This window comes from Dasypus novemcinctus, chromosome 25 (assembly GCF_030445035.2).
Source record: "Dasypus novemcinctus isolate mDasNov1 chromosome 25, mDasNov1.1.hap2, whole genome shotgun sequence".
NCBI lineage: Eukaryota > Metazoa > Chordata > Mammalia > Cingulata > Dasypodidae > Dasypus > Dasypus novemcinctus.
The window spans coordinates 46,619,042-46,645,656 of record NC_080697.1 but is presented as its reverse complement, the minus strand read 5'-3'; the positions used below and the strand labels follow the sequence as shown (position 1 = coordinate 46,645,656).

Here is a 26,615-nt window from a genome sequence, read left to right as displayed (position 1 = left end):
TAAATTTCAGGGGACAGTCTCAAAATAAATTGATTAGATTTCTATTATGCTTATATAATTTACATCCTTACTCTTTTCTGTTCCCTTAATCGACCATTTATTTAGAGACAGAATAATCTCTCCTTTTACAAGTACCATCTGTCTATTTCTACTTTTATCAAATGTAATTTAGCTTGATAAATATTAATCCTTTGTTAACAAATCCATTAATAGGCATTACCATAGGTCCTCCTTTTAAATTCATTAAATTAACATCATTCCAAGAAGCTCCCTCATCAACCTTTCCAGTCAATCCCCTTCCCTCAACCTGTGGTTGATCTATCATTATAATTTTTTATTTTGTAGAATTTTGTATAAATGGATTCATATCATATGTAGTCTTTTGGATCTGACTTTTAACATTTAGCAAAATGCTTTTGAGATGTATCAATGTTGTGTGTATCAGTAGTCGGTTCCTTTTCATTATTGAGGAATATTTCATTGTATAAGCATTAAATTTTACCCATCCAAAAGGCAAACAATTGGACTGTTTCTAGTCACAGGACTTGTCTCTTTCCAGGCCCCTCCATCAGCCTCAACTGATCTGCTTTTCTCCGAGTTTAGCTACAAGCTATCAGGCATATGGCTCATCTTTATCTGGGACTCAGTTTTTTGAGTCTGTCAGGGGCTTCTCACCTTACAGTTCAGCTGTATGTTTGTCTCTCTCTGTGTCTCTGTTTATATCAGACCAAGCAAGAGGGCAGAGACTCAACCTGAATCATGCATCACTGGGTAGTACAATCAATCAAAAGTCTCAAATCGATCTTATCAAGTAATCTAATCAAAGACCCCTCGACAGAATTTAATGCAATCAAAGGGTACCGTGCCCACAGGAATAGGTTAGTTCAAAAACATAATCTCTTTTTGGATTCACAAAATTCAAACCATCACAGCCTCCATAATTTTCTTTGGTGAAATGTCTTTTCAAATCATTTTTTTCTTTTCCAATTGGGTTGTTTATCTTATTATTGAGTTTCAACATGTCTCAACTACCTTTTAAATTTGTTTTTCTTTGTTATTTAGCAGTATGTGATCCTCTTTGTGTTGATTCTGCTTGGGGTCACAGTAATTCTTAAATCTGTAGTTTTTTTTTTTCAAATCTTGGAATATTTTCAGCCATTCTGTCATCAAATATTGCTTCTGCCTTTCTCCTTTTTTACTTGAAGCTTACTCATATTCTATACCTTTTTATCTTATCCCACACACCTCTTCTGGCTTTTCCTGTATTTTCAATCCCTTTATTTCTCTACATCAATCTGGATACATGTTTCTGACCTACCTTCAATTAACTGATTCTATCTTTTACTGTGTCTAAGTTGATATTAACCCATTTATTGTCTTCTTGATTTTTCAATTCAAAATGTTCTGTTTTATAGTGTCAATTTTTTTTGCTAAAAATTAAAAAATTTAGTCCTTAAATATTTTAAAATAGAAAATGGACACATTTTTATATTCCATATTCATATATTGGAATTCCTTACAGTTGTGAAACTGAATAAACTTCTCTTCTGGATATCAAAATGTATGCATCACGCAAGTTTAAAACAAAACAACAAAAGCAACTTGCAAATGAATGAATTCAGTGTGTCACTTTTATAGATTTAAAAGCATGCAAGATGATATCACATAGTGCTTAGGGATACATATAAAACAAGAGCAAAAAGAAATACATGGAATTCATAAACAGCAAGTTCAGGATAATGTTCATCTTTGAGTTAGGAAGAGGAGATTATTGGAAAAGGTTTGAAAAAGAGGGCATAAACTATATTTTATTTCTTGCTGTGAGGTGATAATGTGGGTATTTTTAATCACTTTTCAGTGTCTTATGTATGAGAAAAAGTTTAACATGTGTGAGTGTATGTACATAGTAAGGCTAAGAATAACACATAAGCATAACGTAAAGATGGAGTGTGAGGGGGTACTATTTTTAAGAGGATCACTTTGGCTTCTGTGTTGAAGCAAGGGATTCAAATTAGAGGCTATTGCAAGAGTCTAGGTCTTAGCGAATGGTGGTTTATTTTATGGTTGCAATTGTGGAGGTACCAAGAAATGGTGTATTTTGAAAGTAATGCCAACAGAATTCATTGGTGGGCTTGATACAAGGTGTGAGAGAAAAATAAAAATTAAGGATAACCCCAAGGTCTTGTGGCCTAAAAAAAAAGTGGATGAATGGAATTTCCATCTTACTAAAGGAGAAGACTGGGGGAAAGACAGGTTTTAAAGGAGGGGAAAACAGGAGTCCAGGTTTGGACAAGTGAGTTTGAGATGCTACTGCATGTCTGAATGGAGGTGTCAAGTGAGTAGTTGGATGTTTGAGTCTGCAGTTCATGGAAGAGATTAAGAAAGTAGAATAATGGAGGTGGATTTTTAACCTGCCCATGAACCACAGGCCCTCTTCCTACTTCATGAAAAAAAAAAATAAGGAAAACAAAGTCAAAGTATTAACTTAGCAAAGCATTTTAAAAACATTTATTCATGGCTATCTGAACCATGTCACCGTACATTGATTTTACCACTAAAAACTGGCTATGGACAAACATAACCTCATAAAGAAGAAAATGTAATAAATACAATCTTTTATAAAGTATTGCAGTTGAATTTCTTTGTATGTTTCTACTATAAATGTATTCAATTTTTGAAAATGAAAAGATGATTTTAAAGGATTCGTATTCTAGTTAGCACCTAAAATTCTAATTATTATTTAATACTTGATTTAAGCTAATTTTTTTTTCTTTTCTAGTCACTTTGCAAACAGAATGATAAGAATTGCCACTGATGGCCCTATCCTTAAGATTCTCATATCAAAATAATGTTTGAAAATGTATACAAAATGTGACCAGATAAATTGGAGTATATCAACTATTAAATATTATATGAGATAAAATTAATACAGAGTATGTAAAGATACATAAGTTAGCCATATAGGAAAACAAAATCTTATACATACTGGATTATAAATTTGTAGAATAATCAGATATATTTTCAAATTTATAGTAAACATTGCTTAACTGGTTAGTAACATGTTAGTGTGTGTGTATATATGTATATATATTTTTAATTCTCAAAGAGGAAAATAAAATAAAGTTTAATTCATGGTTACATAGTTGGCTGGAAAAATGCCAGTTTGGCCTCGAAGGGTTCCTTCCCACCAATCAAAATGTGAATCTGTTTTTGATAAAACTGTGATCCTGTCTCCAGCTTGAAATTTCAAATCCCCTGGTTGTTGTCCATCAAAAGAATATAGAGCTGTCACTTCTATAGGTTGATGTGAATTACCTAAAAGGAGAAAAAAGTATTTTAATTATTCACATTCTTTAGAGGAAAAGTTGGGAGTACGTATATGCAAAATACAAAGTAACCTCTTAGGGCTTGGCACTTTATGACAAATGATGGAGTCCTATAAGTTGGAAGCTGGCAGATTTTATATTGTACAATCTGTTAAGTCATCTTTTGGTTATGCATCATAATTCTCATCACCTTATTGAACCTATACGCTTCTTCAAAAACAGCAAATGTTTGGCAATAACATTTACAAATCTCTACATCTCAGAACTTCATAATATTATATATTTAACTACATATTTAGCGAATGTTTGTGGCTATAATAGTTTGGATTTTGAATAAACTATAAGATAATATCATTTGCATTTTTCTCACTTTAACACAGTAGTCATGAGGGCTTCTATTCATTGCAGCTGTTGGAGAAAAGCTTTTGTATTTTTCACAATTTGTAATTTCACAATTTTTAATTTCACAATTGTATTATAGGAGATTAGTTTTAAAATCTTACTGTAATTGTTTTTAAGGATTCAAGCTCAGATGTATTTTGCTGTTAGCTATTTTTTTTTTGCACCATGGATTCATAGCTGTTTTCATTTCTGCACTTACTAGATCATTTCCCTCAATATCAGGAATGATATTTAGATTATGTAATTTAGATTATGTAAAATCAGATAAGCATATTTACATATATTTAAAGAGTATTTCAACACTATGTGTAGAATTATATGGACTAGGAAAAATACTATGAGAATTGAGTGGTTAACATGAATAAAAGACATTAAAGATATAAACTATATAACATCAAAAAACAAAGAAATGGGTACTTTCTATACAGCTACAAAGAGTCTAATATTTCTAAGTTTCATATAATTTTGTGCTTAAATTAGGCAATTGGAAATTTGTGAAATGCATTTAAGTGCAGAGACAGAGAAAACAAATAACTGAATTCTAAAATCAGTTACTTATTTAAATCCGTAATACTATTAATATAAAGTAAATGACCTTGAACTGTCAGTAAGGAATAAAAATAGAAAACATTTTATTTAAAATTTAACTACATTCATTGAAACACTAAGTTTTCAGTTCACACAAGATGGTGCTACAGTTCTTTCTATAAAACATGTGATATCTAGTTCTTTGATTTCTCCTAAATAATCCTGATAATACCTAATATGATTACTCGTTATTTAGATTTTCTATAATACAGATAATTTCTGCATATTTTAAATTTTATACTATATTTAATTTTAGCCTATTAGTTTTAAGGAAAATAATGAAACTGTGATATTATGTGGAAATAATCAATGCAAGTTAAATGACAATGAATACTCATCTTTACATACTATGAAAATTAACTATGACACTAAATTTATATGGGACACATACAGCAGAGTATTCATATCATGCTTCATTTTCATTAGGTCAGAAGAATATAAGTTGATGTTAAAGAAAATATAATTTCTGAAGAATTATATTTATGATATCCATACATAAAGTTCAAACTTGATTAACCAGACCCAACCAACCAATGAAAATCCTCAATTAATTTGATTCCTACTCTCCCCTCATGTCTCCTCAAATATTTTACACAACAGAAAGAAGCATATGAAAAGAATACTTGTGATTATCAAGGGATATTCTGGAAGCCATATCCATTTCAGCTGCCATTACTTTATAGACTTTTAGCACTATTTACAAAATTACAAATGGATAAGAAAGGTGATTACATATACTAATAATATGTAGCATTCAATGTATATTTAGGCATATTTCATTGTATTGCACATTGCTTTATTGTGCTTCACAGATATTGCATGTCTTACAAATTGAAGGTTTGTGGCAACTCTGCCTTGAGCAAGTCTGGGTGCCATTTTTCCAACAGCAGGTACTCACTTCGTGTCTGTGTGTCACATTTTGGAAAGTCTTGAAATATTTCAAATTTTTTCATTATTATTACATCTATTATCATGATCTCTGATGTTACTATTGTAATTGTTTTGAGGTGAAACAAACCACACCCATATCAGACAGTGAGCTTAATTGAGAAATGGTGTGTGTGTTCTGACTGCTCCAATGACTGGCTGTTCCCCAGTCTCTCCACCACCCTCTCCTCAGGCCTGGTCACCTAAGAGCTTCTAATGGAGATATCCAATGAGATTAATGTTGTTTTCATGCCTGTTAGAACAATACCTATTCTGCAGTCCATGGATCAATGAGTAATTTCAACTTTCATGTCATATTATTTAAGAAACACATTTCATAAGGCTATAGCTGCCATAGATAGTGATTCCTCTGATGGTTCTGGACAAAGTATATTGAAAACCTTCTGGAAAGGAGTCACCATTCTGGATGCTATTAAGAAAATTATATTAATAGGAGGAGGTCAAAATATCAATATTGACGGGAGTTTGGAAGTTGATTCCAATTATCACAGATGACTATGAGGGATTCAAGACTTCAGTGGAAGAAGTAACTGCAGATGATGGAAATAGCAAGAGAACAACAATTAGAAGTAGGGCCTGAGATGTGGCTGAATTGCTACAATCTTAAGATAAATTTTGAATGGATGAGGAGTTACTTCTTATGGCTGAGCAAAGAAAGTGGTTTCTTGAGATGGAACCTATTCCTAGTGAAGATGCTGTGAACATTTTGATTACATAACCTAGTTGATAAAGAAGTGGTGGGGTTGGAGAGGAACGACTCCAATTTTGAAAGAAGTTCTACTGTGGGTAAAAATTTATTAAACAGCATCACATTCTACAGAGAAATCTTTCATGAAAAGAAGGGACAATTGATGTGGCAAACTTCACTGTTGTCTTATTTTAAGAAATTGTCACAGCCAACCCAAACTTCACCAATCACCACCCTGATCAGTTACCAGTCTTCAGCATCCATGCAAGACCTCCACTTGCATAAAAGATTAAGACTTGCTGAAGGCTTGGATGATGGCATATTAGCATATTTTAGCAATAAAATAATTTTAATTGAGATATGTACATTGTTTTAATAGACATAGTGCTATTGCACACTTAATACGCTACAGTATAATACAAACGTAAGTTATGTTTGTATCTATGAAATGGGAACCAAAACTTTACATGACTCCCTTTACTGCGATATCCACTTTATTATGGTGGTTTGGAACTGAGACCACAATATCTCCAAGGTATGCCTGTATAAAAACAGCAGCTGTTTATTGAGTAAGGTACTGTAATAAATACTTTTTCACTTATTCCTCACAATTGAATCAGGTAGCTATCCATTATTGCCATTTCACAGAATTGAAACTGAGATTTAGAAATGTCAAGTAAGTTGCTCAGGTTCAGAGAGCTAGTTAGTGTTGGGGGTGAGATTTGAATCTAGGGAGTTTGTCTCCAGGCACTATTAATCAATATTTACATTATATCCCAAGATCCTCAGTAACCACACAAATATTAAATTGTGTTCAATTGAATGAACTTAAATTTATCAGAGAATTTTATTTTTGTCAGGCAAATTGTCAAAGAGAATTAGAAAAGTTCCCTGCATCACTGAGTTATCCAGACTATACAAATAATATCTGATGCTGATGACTCTGGGTACTTGGGTAGTTACAGATAACAGAATTAGTTTTCATCAGTTTTAGGAATATATCTTACCATGAATAATTAGAGGAAGAAAGAGAGGGTCACAGACCTAGTTAATCCCCTGCCTTCTGACAGACAAATGTTTACCAAGACATGTTGTCTGATTTCTTCTGAATTGCTGATTTCAAATGAAATAAAGGATAAAGCAGTGATGAGAAATATGAGTATAAGAACAAAATGGATGTCTTGAGATACATCAGAGAGCAACTCAGTTAATGTTGGGTTTGAGGAGTCCACTATTTATCATTACTTTTTTCCCCAAACCTAGTTTTGAGTAGAAGAGAGGCAGATGGGGGTGTGATTACTGGTAAAGCGATTGAAGAATATGGTTGAGGTATGTAGTAACTATCTAATTCCTAATTTTGACCCAACAAATTAGACATATTTATCCACACAGTCATGCACAGCCCTGGAAAGCCAGAGACATCCACTGCAGGATCTGGCCCTTTTCACTACTTTTGGGAGAAAGAAAGCAGGCCATAGAACAAGCTCAGCAGCCAGGGGCAGATTCCACAGTGGAAAGCAGACCTGCGTTTGCCAAATTCCTCATTCAAATTTACATAACCATACAAACCCCCCACCTCCTTAGAGGGGAATATGGGATGGCCAAGTGTTTAGTAGTGCTTGGAGGAAAATTTATCCACATGAACACCTGCCACCAAGAAGTGCAAAAGTAGAGCATGCTGTTCACCTTCATGAAGGCAGGTACCCTCGCTGAGTACAACTGCTTCCTAAAATAATAGTTCATGAGTCACTCCACTTCATGCCATATTCTTAGCATTTTCTTCAAAGAGTTCAAAATTACTTAAAGTTCCTTTTTATTGTAAATGTTAGAGAAAATTTCCATAAATCTAAGGTTAATGCCCACAAAAAAATTCATAAAAAAATAAAAAAGGTGAGCCAAAGAAGTATGTCCTTTTGAAGAGAAACTGTCCTAATGACCAGAAAGTAAGCCCTATTACGTTATTAGGATATCTACCGGATCACAGAAGTTTTCCCTTTTGAGCAATATGTACCTTTAAATTTTATCTTTCTGTATTTAAAGTAAATTTGAAGGATCTTTGAAGCAATTGGCTATTTTTATTATTGTAACATTCAAGTTTAATTCAAATAGAAGTTATTTTTCTCCTCCAAACAAGGGCTAATCTTAACCACAAACAGAGCTAGATTACAATCAACATTTAGTGATTGGCAGCTGTCCTAAGGCTAGTAATTTAGCAGTGCTAGGGCCAAGGGACATTACTGTTTCACTTGTACTTACTTACAGCAGCTAATTCACTTTCCCATATACAGCCAAAACATCTTGCCCCAGACATGTTTCAGGAGAAGAATCTCAGCCTTTAGAAGGACCACTTCAGGAAAGTAACCAGAACTAAAAGAACACAGCCTTTGGTTTTCTGAAATATCCTGTTTTTGTTAATCAAATTGCAGTGATTGGTTGGGTGGTTAACCTAATTCTGGCTACTCAAGTTCCCCTAGTCACATGTTGCCACACTAATTCATCAGAGATGGGCAGTCGATAGGCTTTGGGGACCAAATCTCCTATATAGCTGTGAGGATCAGTGGTGAGTTAGCCAGAGGACACCAGTTCATACACAGCAGTGGGTTTCAACAGAGAGTAGTTCTGTCCCCCAGGACAATGTCTGGTGACATTTTTGGATGATACAACTGGGGAGAAGGGTACTACTTGTTTCTAGTGGGTAGGATCCAGGGACATTGCTAACCATTCTACAAAGCACAGGACAGCCCACCACACTGAAGAATTATCTGGCCCAAAATGTCAAGAGTGTCCATGTTTAGAAACCCTGTCATAGACAATTATAGGATGGACAAGAGGTGAGCAATGAATGTTGGCATACTGAGGAAATGGACTGTCAGTTACAAAAAAATGTTCAAGAGTTCCTAGAGAAAGGGCCAGTAAATTATATGATGGCATAAAGACCTCTCTGAGAGGCCCCTATATCTTTAGTTGAACCTTCCAAATGGTGCATAACAAAAGATGAGTGGGAAGAAACTACCTGCAATTTGTAGTATTATCAGTATGACTAATGATCCATGTGTACAATTGCAGATTCACTTTGTGGGTGTGTAACAAGTTCAAGAGCAAGGACAGTGGGAGGACAAAGTGGCCTGCTAAATGAGTTTTCAATTGAAGTAGGGTCAGTCTCATCTACACTGTGACTCTTCTCTGACAAGACTAAACTTCCAGGACTTGACTCTGGTAAGTCTTTGGTAATAATTTAACTGATTTCAAATCTACTTTTAAAAATACAGTAATATTATAAAGTAAGTTTTATTTAAAGAAAAAAACAGATTTTAAAATTTCCCTTTCATTTCTTTAAAATAGTACATATTTTCTAGGAGGCTCTGAGGATTGGACCCCAGACTTTGTACATGTGAAGCAGGAACTCAACCACTGAGCTACACCCACTCCCCAAAATAAAATTTTACTACAGTAAATAATTCATACATGAACATACATAAACAATAACTATAGAGTAAAAGTTGTGAATTTACAAAATAAACATATATATCAATATACAAGGTTCCCATACATCACGCCATCACCAACACCTTATATTATTCCAAAATATTTGTTACAAACTATGAAAGAGTGTCATCAAAATATTACTACCTAACTATAGCTCATATCTTATATTTAGTGTATTTTTCTCCTAACCCATCTGCTTATTAACACTCTGTATTAGTATTAATATATTTATTATCATTCATGAGAAAATGTTCTCATATTTATCCTGTTAACCACAGTGCATCTGTGTTATATAGTTCCATGTTTTGTACAGTCCATTCAAACTGTATACTTAGTGGCTCTCATTTTCATTATAGAGTTGTACTGTCATCACCTCAGTCAATTTTAGAATGCTTTCATTACTCCAAAAGGAAAAATCCCATACCCTTATTGTTGTTCTTTAGAGTTGAATATCTTCTTATCATGCTGCAAAATATTACAATATTACTGATAACTATGGTCCATAAGTTACTTCATTGAAATTTTTCCATGTATCACCATATTCTTAGCAGTTTGTAAAAGAAGATTCTTATATTTATACTACTAACCACAGCCTTCATCCACATCAAAATCATTTTATTATACATTGCCTAAATTATTCTCTAGTTTCCTTAAATTGACATTTAAGTCTACACAGACTACCCCTTTCAGCCACAATCACAATTATAAATCAGCCATGTTAATACGCCCACTGTAATGTGTTGCTACCAACTCTATTTATTTCCACACTTATGCAATTAACTTTATTAATAATGCTACATACATTAAGCATCAGCTCCTATTCTCACCCACGTTCTATGTCCTAGTAACCTGTACTCTAGAGTTTACCTCTGTGATTTTACTCATCGTGTTTAGTTCATATTAATTAGACCATGCAATATTTGTCCTTTAGCATCTGACTTATTTCACTCAACATAATGTTCTCAAGGCTCACCCATTTTGTCAAATGCATTCAGATTTCATTTCTTCTTACAGCTGAATAGTATTCCATAGTGTGTATACTCCACATTTTGTTGAAGATGTTTTCCTACATTGTCTTGTAGAAGTTTTATGGTTATAGCTTTTATATGTAGGTCCTTGATCTACTTTGAGTTAATTTTTGTATGAGGTGTGAGACAGGGGTCTTCTTTATTTTCGATATGGATATCCAGTTCTCCCATCACCATTTGATGAATAGACTGTTCTGGCTCAGCTTGGTGGGCTTAACAGCCTTGTCAAAAATCACTTGACGGCAGATGTGAGGATCTATTTCTGAGTTCTCATCTGGTTCCATAGCTCAATCTGTCTGTCTTTATGCCAGTACCATGCTATTTTAACCACTGTAAGTAATATGCTTTAGTCAGGAAGTGAGAGTCCTCCAACTTCGGTCTTTTTTAAAAAGACATTTTTGGCTATTAGGGGCCTTGTACCCCTTCAAATAAATTCCATAACTGGCTTTTCCATTTCTGCATATGAAGGCTGTTGGGATTTGGGGGTGGATTGCATTGAATCTGTAAATCAGTTTGGGTAGAATTGATATTTATTCATGATCGCAGAATACGCTTCCATTTTTTGGTTTCTTTTAGCAATGTTTTGTAGTTTTCTGAATATAGGTCCTTTATGTCCTAGGTTAAATTTATTACTGAATATTTGATTCTTTTAGTTGCTTTTATAAATGGAATTTTTTTCTAACTTCCTCCTCAGATTGCACAAGTAGCATATAGAAATGCTACTGATTCTTCCATATTAACTTTGTATCTCATCACTTTGCTGAACTAGTCTATTAGTTCTAATAGCTTTGTTGCAGACTTTTCAGGATTTTCTAGATATAGGATTATGTCATCAGCAAACAGTGAAAGTTTTACTTCTTTCTTTCCTATTTGGGTACCTTTTATTTCTTTATCTACCCTAATTGCTCTAGCTAGAACTTCTAGCACAACATTGAACAGTGGTGAGCAGGGATATTCCTGTATTGTTTCTCATCTCAGGAGGAAAGATTTCAGTCTTTCACAATTGATTACAATGTTAGCTGTGGGCGTTTCCATTTTACCATGTTGAGAAAGCTTCCTTCTCTTCCTTTCTTTTGGAGTGTTTTTTACCAAGAAAGGATGCTGTATTTTCTCAAATGCTTTTCCTGCATCAATCAAGAGGATCACATGATTTTTCTTCTTCAGTTTATTAATGTAGTTTATTGCACTAATTGTTTTTTAGTGTGTTGAAAAAACCCTTGCATATCTGGAATAAAACCCACTTGATTGTGATGTATAATTCTTTCAATGTACTTTTGGATTCAGTTTGCAAGTATTTTGTTGAGGATTTTTGCACCTATTAATTAGAGATATTGGTCTGCTATTTTCCTTTTTTATAGTATCTTTATTTCATTTTGGTATTAGGATGATATAGACTTCATAGAATGAATTTGGTAGCATACATTCCTGTTCAATTTTTTGAAGACCTAGAGCAAGATTGGTATTAGATTGTCTTTGAATGATTGGTAGAATTCACCTGTGAAACCATCCTCTTTCAATCTCTTTGCTTGTAATTGGTTTGTTGAGGTCTTCTATTTCTTCTAGGATAAGTGTAGGTTACTCATTTGTTTCTAGGAATTTGTCCAATTTGTCTACATTGTCTAGTTTTTTGGTGCAGAGCTGTTCATAATGTCCTCTTATGATCTCTCTTATTTCTGTGGGGTGAGTAGTAATATCCCCCCTCTCATTTCTGATTTTATTTATTTTCATCTACTTTTTTTCAATCAGTCCAGCTAAGGGTTTGTTGATTTTGTTTATCTTCTCAATGAACCCACTTTTGGTTTTGTTGATACTCTTGTTTTTTGTTCTAAATATTTATTTATGTATTTATGTATATATGTATATATGTATGTCTTTATTTATGGAGGTACCAGGGATTGAACCAGGAACATCATACATGTGAAGCAGACACTCAACCAATGAGCTACACATGCTCCCAATTTCATTTATTTTTGCTCTGAGGTATACTATTAATATTTCTTCCCTTCAGCTCAGTTTGGGATTACTTTGCTGTTCTTTTTCTAGTTCCTCCAGGTGTGTAATTAGGTCTTCGATTTTAGCTCTTTCTTCTTTTTCAACGCAAGCATTGAGGGCTATAAATTTTCCTCTCAGCATTGCCCTTTGCTATGTTCCATTTTGATGTTGTGTTCTCCTTTTCATTCATCTCAAGATATATACTGAATTATCTTGCAATTTCTCCTTTGACCTACTGATTATTTAAGAGTGTGTTAATTGCCATATATTTGTAAATTTCCCCCTTTTCCACCCATTATTATTTCCACCTTCATTCCGTTATGATCAGAGAAAGTGTTTGGTATCATTTCAATCTTTTAAAATTTATTGAGACCTGTCATGTGACCAACATATGGTCTATCCTAGAGAAGGATCCATGAGCACTTGAAAAGAATGTATATCCTACTGTTTTGGGGTGTGATGCTCTATAAATGTCTGTTAGGTCTAGTTCACTTATATTATTCAAGCTCTCTGTTTCCCTATTTATTCTCTGCCCAGATGTTCTTTCCAATGCTGAGTGTGTTATATTGGCATCTACAACTATTACTATAGAGACATCTATTTCTCCCTTCTGTTTTGCCAGTGTGTGCCTTATGTATCTTGGTGCATATTTATTATAGCTATGTCTTCTTGCTGAATTGCCCCTTTTATCAATATATAATGACCTTCTTCATCTCTTGTCAGTGTTTTGCATTTAAAATCTATTTTGTCTGATATTAGTATACTATTCCAGATCTTTTTCGGTTACTGTTTGTGTGGGATATCTTTTTCTAAACTTTCACTTTCAATCTGGCTACATCCTATATCTGAGGTGACTCACTTGTGGACAAAAGATGGCTCATATTTTTTTATCCATTCTGTCAGTCTGTGTCTTTTGACTAGGGAATTCAATCTATTAACATTCAATTTTATTAGCGTAAAGGCATTACTTACTTAATCCATTTTCCTTTGGGTTTCCATTGTCATATTTTACTATTGTCTGTCTTTTTACCCTTTAAGTTACTCTTCTTATTAATCTTCATTACTGCATTCTTCTCCACATCTCTGGTCCTTGTATTTTCCTTTCAGGCTGCAGCACTTCCTTTAGTATTTCTTGTAGATCTTGTCTTTTGGTAACATACTCTCTCAGTTTTTTTTTTTTTTTTTGTGAAGACTATAAACTCACCCTTATTTTATTAATAATTTTTGTTATTTTTAAAGAAGCTTTATACTACATAAATGTTACATAAAAATATGAGGGATTCACATTTGCCCCACTCCCTCCCCCTCCCACAGCTTCCCACATTATCAACATCCTTCATTGGTGTGGTACATGTGTTACAATTGATGAAAACATATTGAGGCACTGCTACTCACCATGGACGACAGTTTACACTATAGTTTACAGTGTCCCACACAATTTGTAAGTTAAGACAAAATATTCAATGGCCTATATCCATCACTGATATGCCATGCAGGACAAATCCCAATGTCCCAAATACGCCCCCATATTACACTATTCTTCCCTCTCCCATCACTCAGAACCTCTGGTGGCCACTGCCTTTACATCAATGATAAGTGTTCCTCCATTGCTAGAATAATAGTAAGTCTATTAGAATAATAATAAGTCTACTTTAGTCCATTATTCATTCCCCAATCTTGAGGATTTTGGGATAGTGACACCAACTCTACTTCTAATTGAAAGGGGGCTTAGATCCCATGAGGCAGATGGATGGAGCTCTCTTGCTTGCAGTTGCAGACACTCTCTGTTCCTTGGGATGGGTGTTTTTCCATCATCTTCTCCTTTTTAGTTGTCCTGGGTGAATCCAATGTAACTGTAGGTGTTACAACTCTGCTGAAACTCAGGGTTCAACTGGCACACGGACAGACCAAAGATTTAAGTCTCTGGGACATATATTTATCAGGTATAGAATCACCTGCATTTTTGAAGGACAGTCTTGTCAGATACAGAGAATCTCTGCCTGGCAGTTTTCTTTTAGTACCTTAAATACATCATACCACTTTCTTCTCAACTCTATGATTTCAGACGACAGCTTGGCACTTAATTTTGAGGTTCCCTTGCTAGTATTGCATTGCTTTTCTCTTGCTGCTTTCAGAATCCTCTCTTTATGTCTTATACTTGTCATTCTGAAAAGTAGGTGTCTCTGAGTAGGTATTCAGATTTATCCTGTTTGGGATGTGCTGTCCTTTTTGGATATTTATATTTATGTCTTTAATAACATTTGGGAAGTTTTCAATCATTTTTCTCTCAAATATTCCTTGTGACCTTTTTCCTTTCTCTTCTCCTTCTGAGACACTGATAACACATATGTTTGTGCATTTCACATTGTCATTCAATTCCCTGACACACTGTTCCACTTTCCCATTCTTTTATCTTTCTGTTCTCCTGTCTTTTCAAGATCAAATGTTCTGTCCTAATTCTGTCTTCAATAAATTCAGATCTGTTACTACATGCCTCTAATGTGTTTTTTTTACATTAATTTTCTTTTTAAATTTTTTTTTATTTTTTTAAAAAAGATACATAGATCACAAAAACTGTTACATTAAAAAATAATGTTTTTAATCTCATCCATTGTGTCTTTCATTCCTGTAAGCTCTGTTACTTTTATTTGTAGGCTTCAAATTGTTCTTTATGCTCACCCAGTGTCTTTTTAATATCCTTTATCTCTTTAGTCATATTTTTCTTCAACTCCTTGAATTGATTTAGGAGATTTGTATGATTATCATTGATTAGTTGTCTTTAACCTGAATCTCATCAAGTTATTTGTGTTATTCCTTTGACTGAGCCATCTCTTCCTGTTTCTTAGTAGGCTTGTAATTTTTTGCTGATATCTAGGCATCTGAATATGGTGGAGAATTCACTCTGATGCTCAATATCTCTCTTGCCTAGTGGTTTTGTTTCATGGCTCTTCTTGATTTCTAGTTCAATTTATTCTGAATCTTTAAATTGCCCCACTTAATTTATCTAAATCCAGCCAGGGAATCACTAATGGGACACACATGTTATAAGAGGGGTTCAGGACAAGAGAGATCTAAAAGCAGTTTTTCTCCTTGCATTTCCCAGCCAGCCATCAGATGGTAATCATCAGTGATTCTTTCCACAGCATTGTCTATTTCAACCTCCACTTGCCTGTGATTCTGGTCTGGCCAGAGCTGAGATTCAAAGCAGGCTCTGCTGGTCAAATTTGCTGAAGAGAAACCACCCTGCCACACCTTCTTCCTCCCAGGGAAAAAGACATCTGCTCCTCTCTCTGTTGGCTGCAGTGAGCCATGGGTTTTATCCATGCTCCCGTCTTGTAGGTGGGGGATGAGTGCCATTCCTGGCCACTGTAGGGGTTAGTAACTCATAATTGTTGTTTTTGTTTCTTCTTCTCTCTGTCCCTTACTCTCCTGGGCATTGCACAGCACTGTCCTGGTCTGCCAACCCCCAAAAACACATCCCTTTTTACCCTTTCTCCATTGTTTCTGTGAGAGAGTTGAGCCCTGCCTGCCTACTTCAACACCATCTTCCTGCAAGTCCTCCTGTTCATGTTTTTTCTCCAAAATTTCTTACCTAGGAAAGAGCTAAAATAAATTAATAATATTAACCTAGTACCTACTACATGTTTTTACAAGTTAACTTACCCTACTCTTAAATATAATAAAAAAACAAACAGTCCATGGGTAGGTAACAATATCTTCAGATCACACAACTAACAAATCAAAGTATAGGATTTAAATCTGAGTCTCTGTCACCAAATAACTTCATGTTATTTTCCACTGAACAATTTCCTTTGGTGCTGCTTATGAAATATTTATAATATTTATTAGGCACCTAGACCACAGGTATAGGCACAGAAAAACATAAGTTGAAAAAAGGGAATTCTAGTCCCCAATTTAACATTACAAGGACTCATTCTTGGAGGGGTTCACAGACTTTGTTCTATTGTAGCTAACTTCTATCTGTCCCTCTCTCAATCTCTTCCTCTCCAGCTCTCTGTTTAATACCCTCTTACCAGGAAAACTCGGAAAGTCTGTTGACTCTGTCAAGTTTAGGAACCCCTTTAATTGCTAGGTACTTAAATGTTAAGTGCAATCTTAACAGAGTCTTTAAAGGTAAAAAACTGAGTAATATAAAAATCTAGGTGTCTATGTTACTTTGATATGATACAAGGATTTACATCTTAAACACTTTTGCTCCTAAAAGACATGTATCCAAAGGTCAAACTTTCAACAACTGCAGTAATATTTAACAAAGAGAGAATTTTTTTAAACCACTTAGAGCTTTCTTATGAACCCCAGTATGCTTAGGACAATAAGTGCAAGCATTGTACCATAGTTGAGGCCTTGGCCATCATTCTAACTCTAACCCAGTACTCTTGCTTTTGGACTTCTCAGATCCCTACCCAGGAGAATCATCAAGGAAAAGACTGCCAGAGTAAACTCTGTAACAGAAGCCAGAGCTAAATATAAGATGAAAGACAGAAACCCTAAATCAATCAGGAAAAAGTTGGCTTCTGCTCAGTGGACTTGGTATAAGAGACATTGTAGAAATATTTCTATCTGCATGATATAAATTTTTAAAAGATAGTTAGGTTATCTAATTATCTTGATGTTTTATTTACATCAAATAGTTCATTCTCCAACATTTTGTTAATCATGTAGCTTAAGGTTTTGTGATTCCAGTGACATTAATATACAATATGAAAAAATAAATAGGATATTATATTGTTATTTAAACTTCTCTCTCAATTTGTTCCCAGTTTCATCTCTATATAATTTCTTCATCCTTTCAAAGAATATTTTCTAAAGAATAAAGAATATTGAAGTAAGACTGGTTGAAAGGATTATTTTTATTATAGGAATCCTAATAAGTTTTATAAAGTAGTTCCCATAACAGTAAAATTTTTGCACATGAAAAATAAAAGGAAAAAACCCCTTAAGAATATAAAATTCATAGGGCTAAAACCCAGAAAAATGCTGTAGGGATTCAATTGTAATTTAAAATGAACACACTTTGGCATTCTATTCCTATTAAATATTCAGAAACTACAAGACAATTAATTTCTAAACAATCATGCAAGCATCAGACAACACCATGGTTCCTGGGAAGTAAACAGCATTTAGTCCTAAACTCTGCTTAGCTCAATTGTTCATTATGCATATAACCATACTCCTTAAGCTCACACAATCACTCTCTTTTACTCAAAAATAAGAGAACAGAAACATAGGATTTTTTAATTACTGCTCAAAATTTTTAAGTACTGATCAAAAGAATGTAAATTCTTATAAATCAAAGAAGAGGTACTGAACATTTTCCCTGAGGTTTTTATAATCAGATTAGTTAGAAAGTTTGTAATTATATGATGGATGTGGATTATTATTAACATGTAGATATTTTTATTTACCAATACTCTCATGATAGCTGGGAAGTTCAGGGTAGAGCTTATATTCATTTCTGTTACCTGCAACATAAAAAAAAAAAAAAGGGAACTTAGAAAATTTATTAGAATATAATATATGAAATACAAAAAATTACCAAGTCTTGCCTTTGCTAAACAAATATTTTAATCACTATAAGTGACAGAAATATCATTATTGATCATGCTTTAAATCAAGAGTTATGCCTGAATAAAACCCAGAAAATACATCAAGTATAGGTCAGATGATTAATATAAAAGAATGATTAATATAAAAGGTACACAAACTGTAACTCATGGCCTTTTAAGTATATATGTATGGAAAAACATAGTCATAAAATGACTTGAATAAAAGAAAAAAGCTTGTAACTCTTTAGTAATTTTTCAAACATTTTTGCTAGTGTAACCTTAAAACAATTTTTAAACAGCATGTATTCACTTGTATTTTTAAAAATTGACAGCTAAAATTGTTTCAAATTGGTTTAAGTAGTTAAAAAGAGTGTACTATTTAGCATATTACAAATATCAATTATTTAAACTAAATAATCATACCTTTCTTTTAAGGTATCTAAAAGAACCTAAATACCTTAGTGATCTGAAACCCCCCATCATCTATTAAAAAACCTCAACAAGCTATTTTTAATGGACAGAAATTATAGTTAATTATGGTTTAACCTTAAAACCATATTTCCATTCCACTTGTCCCAAAGATTTTATCCTTATATACTAATATTATATTTTAATACATAACAGTTTCTGCAACAAAAATCTGTATATAAATTTATTTTAAGGATGCACAAGGCTCTATTAAATAATATCTTCTGGATTGATTTTTCCTTCCAATAATTATTAGTACATAATTGATCAAAATTTTAAATATATTACAAATTTGATAACTTACTAAGCATAAAAAAATAAAATTTTACCTGACACGCATCTCTTAATAGATAGATAAGACATTTTAAAATAATACATGTACACAGAATGACTATTTCTTATTGCTAGAATGACATAGGTTCAGCATGAAATTCTATTTCAGATTTCTTGCTTATACAGGTGCTAAGAAAGCCACTTCTTATAAAAACTAGAGGGAACTGGAGGGAGTTTTGTTCTATATAATGATGGAGATGGAATCATTGTGTTGGTTAGGTCATATGTCAACTTGGCCATGTACTGGTGCCCAGTTGTTTGCTCAAGCAAGCATTGGCTTATGTATTACTGTGAGGACATTCTGTGGACTTAAAATCATCAGTAATTTGATAGCATCTATGGCTGATTACATCTGTAGTCAACTGAGGAGGTTGCCTTCAGCAATGAGAGACATTTCATCAATCAGCAGAAGACCTTAAAAGGAGAATTCATGATTTCAGCAGTCAGAAGAGAGAATTTCCATCTCTACTTCAGCCAGCCAGACTCTCCTGGGGAATTCATCAAAATCTTCACTGGAGTTCCCAGCTTGTGGCCTACCCTGTGGATTTTGCACTTGCCCATCCCTACAGTTGCATAAGACAATTATTATCAAAATCTCATATTTACAGATATTTCCTGTAGGTTCTGTTTCCCTAGAGAACCCTGACTAATACAATCATCTTACCCACAAAAGACATGTTCATGTCTTAATCTAGGTTCCTGTGGGTGTGAATCCATTTGCAATAGGACCTTTGAAGATATTATTATTAGTTAAGGTATGGACTCATTTGTGAATAGGATTAGATGAGACCAAATTGAATCAGGGTGAACCCTAATCCATACGTTTGGAATCATTCAAAGGAGATTTGGATGTAGAAGTCAGAACAAGCCAGAAGTCAGGAGAAATCAGATGTCAGTGGAAGTTAGAAGAGCAGATACAAGGAGAAACTACCATGGAATGGAAGATTGCTGGAACACTACCAACTCTGGGAGAAAGCAAGCCCTGCCAATATCTTGATGCTGAACTTCTAGCCTTCAACACCATGAGACAACAAATTTCTGTTATATAATCTAACTCATTATATGGTATTTTTCATAGCAGCCCTGGCAAACTAAGGCATAGTAATATCACTTAATTCTTTTATATTCCTTCTGAGATAGAGTCTAAAAACATCACAGTTAGTTATCTATCACCAAATTAATAATAACAATAATGCATTACTTATAAAATAATAAAATATTACTTTATTATTTGGTGATAGGTAACTGTGATGTTTAAATAATTAATACATAATAATTATAATATTGATTCTTGTTATTATAAAAACAAATAATTCCATTAGGTCCTTCTTCAATTTCATTGAAAGTAAAGAAATGGCAATTACCTGATTTACAAAAGGATTTGCTACTCTGTCAGAAGCATTCTCTACACCATATCAACATCAATATTTCAGATTGAATAATTGTTCTTACACTTTATGGGCAATACAGCTTAGTAAGAGTTAGGGTTTAGGGAGTTGCTTTTCTTTTTAAAGTGGGAAGAGGAGGACTATGAAAGACAAAAAGATAGGATGATCTGCATGTTACGTTCTCAACAAGTTTTAAGAAATAATATATACCTGGGTGCTGAAGATACGGAAATTGAATTTTTAAAATGATAGCTGACCACATACCCTAGGACAGTCTTTGTGTATGTGAAACCCTAAGGGCATGTGTACATCATTGACCTAAGAAGTTTATAAAGATAAGAATATAGAAATAAACATGGGCATGGGAGAGGAGGAGGGGGGATAAAAATATCCCGAGAGAATCTGTTTTTAAAAAAAAATGCTTACAAGAAATAAGAGATTGTTGGTAGGTGACCAGATGTAAGACAAATAAAATATATGTAAATTAGATTTTCTCAGCTATAAAAATAAGCACTCTGAAACAGAACTGGGAAAAAACATTCCATTTATCACAGTAAAGTATTTAGGAATATATTTAATAAGAAAGGCATAGAAACTATTAAATCTTATTGAAAGACATAAAGTAATGACTCAAATAGAAAACAAAGAAAAGGGATTATCAGACAAACGTCAATTTAATCTTTTTACACAGGTAATGTTATGTTATTGCAATTAGTATCCAAAAACCACACAGTTAATGTAAATACATGTTATTATTTTACCTAGAATCACATATTGGGGGGGGGGAATGGATCAAATGATCTTAAAATAATGAAGAAAAAGTATCCCATGACTGCCAAGATACCAGATAAATTAGTGTTACCTCAAAAATAAAAATATTGCAAGAAAATCTAGGAGGCTGTGAATAAAAATGTGAAGGTGAGAAGACCTTCTTAACCATGTCTGAAAAAATCAAAACATCATAAAATGTAGTAGACATATTTTATATAAAATCAAAACTTTATATAATAAAATATATGAAATTGAAGTCAACAGACAAAATATATGTAAAAAAAATTATAATCCAAATGACGTGCAAAGTCATAATATACAAAGTACTCCCACAAATTGAGAAGGCAACAAATATCCAAGAGAAAAAACAGACTAATGAAATGAAGAGACTTTCAGTGAAGATCAAATGGAAAAGATCAGAAATTATATGAAGAAAAGTTCAAATTTCTCCAATAGATAGGGGGAAACACAATCTAATCAATGTGGAGACATAACAAACCCTAGAGTGGCAACAATTAATGCTCTAACACTAATCACAGTAGGGATATGGGAAAGCTCAACCCATACATGGTGGGTGAGACTCTACAGTAATCAAAACTTTTTAAAAACAGTATACTAATATCTGTTAAAAGTTTATTTAAAAAAAAAAAAAATATCCTTTCATGTATCATGTCCCTTCCTGACACTCTATTTCAGAAATAAATCACCAGTATATAAAGACACTAATTCAGAAGGATGTTAATTGTGGTATTCTTAGTCATAGCAAAATCCTGAATTATAAAGTTAATACCCATCAAAAGAAGAGTGACTGAATAAAATATGGAACATCCATAGGATATTAAAAGGAATTAATTAGAACCATACAATGAGGAAAAAAAAAAAACAAGCAAGCTATAGTAAAGCATGTTTTATATAATCTTTTATGAAGCAACAACAAAATGTTCTACCTGCATGTATGTACATGTTTGTATGTGTGCCTGTGTGTGCCTGATGAAACTAAATCAGAGAAATAGAGAGAAGGTAACAATTCAACTAAGGAAAAGGGAAAGGGAAAAAATACTACATATGAAAAGCATTTATATGAACTATTTGTGCATTTATATATAATTATGTATATGGGGGCATATAAATAATTTAAAAATAAAACTAACTTTTAAATAAAGAAAATAGGAATAGATCATGTTTAAAATATAAAATAGTCAAAATGGATGGCAGTTTTAAACTACTGCTTTATTGAATAAAAAACTGGTGCTCCAAATTTGGGATGATGTGCTACATGAAAGAAAACGGTTTGATGTAAAAATAACAACAACAACAACAATAATAATTATAATGTCCTAGCATCAGATGATGAAACTGTAAAAAGTATCTAGGGAGAATGAGAAAGAGTACATAGAAATAAGCATCTAGAGGAATGAGAAAGTATCCATAGAACTTTCAATCTAGTAGTAGTACAGTGAATAGAGTTCAAGTTGCAAAAATGGTAAATGAGCAAGAGACAAGCAGATAATGCACAGAAAACAAAGGCCTAATGTGTAAAATGGGAGAACGCTGATGCCACAAGGAAGGTAGAAGGCAAGAAATCATGATGGGAAACAGATAATCCAGGGTTGGCACAGGCAAGGGCCTTACAAAAGGTAATGTTGAAAGACGCAGGTTTTATAATTCATGTTCAAGAGGAAATGCAACAGAAACAACTCCTTTGCATTTTTTATTCATTAAGTAAAAGGAGTTTCTTAAATAAGGCACAGGTTTTTAATCTACACTGAAAAGGAATTGATACTAAGAAGAATAACAGAATGTTTTATATAAGCATGAAAAATCTCTTAGGAAATTTTAGAATCATGAATTTTAACACATATGCATGGGTCAAATTTGATGTAATTACTCATTACTCACTGAAAATATGAGTATAAGCAATTAATCATCTTAACATGAATCAGGAATAGACTATCACTCTTGGAAGAAGAATGCGGCATCCCAAGAAAATAGGATACAGACTAAATTACTGAGGAGAAAGAGGATGTAATAAAGAAGAATATGTCTAATTCCTGAGGGTCCATTAGAGGGTTAAATTTAGGTAATCCAAAGCTACAGTTAGGAATCAATATGAACCACCTGGACATTACAATTGGGAAAAATGGATACAGAAACATGAAGGAGGAGGGTGGAGAAAATATTTCCATAAAACCCAAAATAATCTTCCTGTCCTCTGAAGTACTTTAATATTTTTACAACTCCTCTTGGTATTTATAAACTTCCTTTCATTAACTGAAGTGATTTTCTATATGCAATATTTTTACTACTAGATTAAAAGTTCTTTAAATGCAGGGTCTAAATTATATGCATCTTTGTGCCCCCAAAAGTTATAATGCAGTGCCCTTCGTATGATAGTTCATATATGAAATACTACCTACTATAATATACTGCTAATTCAAGGGTATCCTCCATATATGAAAAGCAGAATTCTGAGAGCGATTAACATAAAATGATAGAAATAAGTAGTTTCTACTTCTTTCCTTGCCAGTTTACCATTTTTGCCTTACTCTTTGCCAAAAACAGATTCTTTATAAACTTAGTTTACTTTAAAATCTACCTTATGAAATCTCAGTCCCAAGAAATGTACTGTAAAGCAAGTATACAGAAATATACAGAAATGTAAATCTATCAGTATACAAGAAAAATAGGCTTCCTTTGTTCCCATCTCAAATCAGCAGGATGGCATTCCTTGGAAGAAATGGCAAAGAAGATAAATGAGGAAAATTATAAAGACAAATCTCTTTGTAAACTGAAGAAAGCATCTTATGAATGAGAAGAGAAATTTTTACTAAATATAGTCATGAGAATTTGTCTTCTGTATTTAGAAGAAGCTACACATTTATTTTTCTCTGACTATCCATGATTTTTCTGTTTGACTGTAAAGTTTAAAGGTTGGCTTGATTTCTTAATAATAATATTTAATAACTACTTATAATCGTATTCTATAAAAAAATATATTTACTTTGAGAGCCAGAGTTCAATTGTTCTGGTGCAGATGATTTTCGTGGCCTTGACAGTGGTTTTGGAGGTAATTCTTTAGCCTGGGAGGAAAAAAAATAAATGAATGTAATTATAAAACCCTGTTTTTACTTAGGAGAATGTACGTCTTTTTTTTTTTCTTTTAACAAATATATGCTGCACATTTTATTCTAAAATCCTATAGATGATACTCCTTTGGGCTCATATTTAACTGAGTAAGATGACAAGATACAGATATAGGGAAGAGTGTAAGCTCTTCTCATAACTGGAAGCTAACCCCATCGAGGCACTCCTGACAATCTAAATGCAAGGCTTGGGGAGTTCAGATATGCTGATAAGGTAATTGGTTAGCAATCAACCAGGCAAGCCAGGGACAAACCTAAATCCTTTATGCTTATTTTCATAGGGATCAAGACAACTTGGAAAGGATGTAGTAAACTAGATAAAAAATATACACAAAACCCTGAAAGGCCTGACCTACAGTATGTGCCTAGTATTAGTAGCTATTTTTCTTCTTATTTAATATGACAAAGAACTATCCTTAGAAACTGCAATAATGGAAAACAATTTTTTCTTGAAATTTTAATAAAGGGTCAAGGGTATATGACATTTTCACAGGAAAATTATGTAAATTACATTATCAAGGGAAATTTAGTGAGTTATTAGGAACTCTATATCAAGGGACAGAATATTTTGCATTAAGGAACTTTCTTTGATGATTGAGAGAAACAGAAAAATCAAACATTACAGAAGGCTTCCTCTGTTCCCTTGCTGCTTTTCTTGCATTGATTCGTTGTCCTTCATTTTCATACTTTTCAGTAAAGGAATCAAGAATTTCATAAAGATCTTCTGCTTGAGCAGGCTGTGGTATATCTCCAAATAAAATGTCATAGGCACGAATATCTTGACAATAAAATCTAATAAGAAATATCAAATTAAGAACGTTTCTTTTATTGACATAGGGTCTTTTCTGGAGTTAAAACAGGAAATCATATATACACAGGCACATATAATCACTTGTATATAGCACTTCAAACACACCACTCTTCAAATACCAACTATAACCCACACCGATGTTCAACTCCCTAAATCCATCCACTTAAACCAACCCTTAGAGCAGGAATTCTTAACCTTTTTTGTTCCACAGCCCCCCATGCCAGTCAGGTGAAAACCACGGACCCTTCTCAGAATGTAGTGGCAGATAGTTTTATGACACTCAACTAGCGTCGAGTCAAACAATGACTGTAATTTCAAAGGATGGATGAGCGTAAGCAATTTTTCGAGATATGCAACAACTGTATCGTGATATGAAATGAATGCTACTTTAATTTATTGCATACATTCATAAGTGAAGGAAATGCTAGATTTCAGCTAGAGGTCAGAGAAAATAAAGATAAGTTGATTTTCTTTCAATTTAAGTTCACAGACCCCACGAAATCTTTCCATGGACCCCCAAGAGAACCCCTGCCCTGCTATAAATATTCTGATAACATATTTTCCTCTTTTAATATAAAAAGCACATCAACATATATATATATATTAATACCTGCATATATATATATATACACACACACACACATATATAAACATACACATATACAAAAAGGCACACAAATATTTACAGGCTTTTGAATTTTAAGTTTTTTACAAAAATGGTATCCATATATATGGCTTTGTATTTTCTTTAAAGTTCTTAGTTTTACCAAAATTATACATGCACATAGTTTGAAAGACTAAATAATTCTTTGAAATCTTTATCCTAGGAGTCTCCAGACCCTTGCTGCTCCTGCTTCCCCCAGAATCTACCTCCTTACCTTCTTTCTGATGATAATTTTGGTTTCACCACATTACCACTAAATAAACTTTATGTGTTACAATTGCATTTTTTTTTCAGTTTTATGCATTTTCTAGACTTCTAATACGGAAGAAGCTTGCTCTTCCTTCCTCCCTGACCTTCCTTAGACACATGCACTCTTCCCAACACCCGAATTTTGGAATATATTTATAGAGTAATTTTGGTTAGATTTCTATTTAATATCTACATTATTAGTATTATTACTTTGTAAATACAAAAATGTTCAGAAGACAAATCAAATTTTAACAGTGATAGTCTTAAAGGGGTAGATTGATTTTCTTCTTCCTTTTTCACTTTTTTTTTTGTAGTTTCTAAATTTTTCATAAGTACATATTAATTTTATATTGAAGAGGTATCCAATAAAAATTTTAAATAAAGAAATGAACTGAGTCACATGTTACATGAAAAAAGAACATTCAAATGTACTCTGTAAACTCTTATGAAGTATGTGAATTTGTGAAGTGTTATTTTTCTCATCACACTTTCTTTAAATCAATTATAATTATTTTGGGGTGAACTTACTTTCGATTCGTTTCTTTCCTCTCAATCAAACAGCTACCTTCTAAAGATACGCCAGCAAATAGTCCTCTTGATTTACAATATGTAAAGACAGCTGCAGAACTTCTTAAGGCTACATTTCCTTCCAAATTCCTATAAAATAGAAGATTTTACATCATACAACCAAGAGGCTCTAAAAATTAAACCTTCCTATTTGAATATAACTATACTTTTAATCCAAAATAATTACCTTGTTCTG

The 26,615-nt window shown here is 33.2% G+C and overlaps 1 protein-coding gene across 1 annotated transcript in view; it reads right to left on the bottom strand.

Annotated features, from left to right (window-relative positions):
* Positions 1-1,613: 1,613 nt before the first annotated feature.
* The window catches only part of SH3YL1 (SH3 and SYLF domain containing 1), a 132,164-nt gene continuing 107,162 nt past the window's right edge, over positions 1,614-26,615 (bottom strand). The window contains exons 7-11 of the mRNA XM_058287979.2: positions 26,381-26,509; positions 24,752-24,920; positions 23,987-24,065; positions 17,885-17,941; positions 1,614-3,315 (exon numbers count right to left, since the gene is read on the bottom strand). Coding sequence (XP_058143962.1) covers positions 3,125-3,315; positions 17,885-17,941; positions 23,987-24,065; positions 24,752-24,920; positions 26,381-26,509 — 625 coding nt within the window. The 3' untranslated portion in view covers positions 1,614-3,124. The remainder of the gene's footprint in view (positions 3,316-17,884; positions 17,942-23,986; positions 24,066-24,751; positions 24,921-26,380; positions 26,510-26,615) is intronic.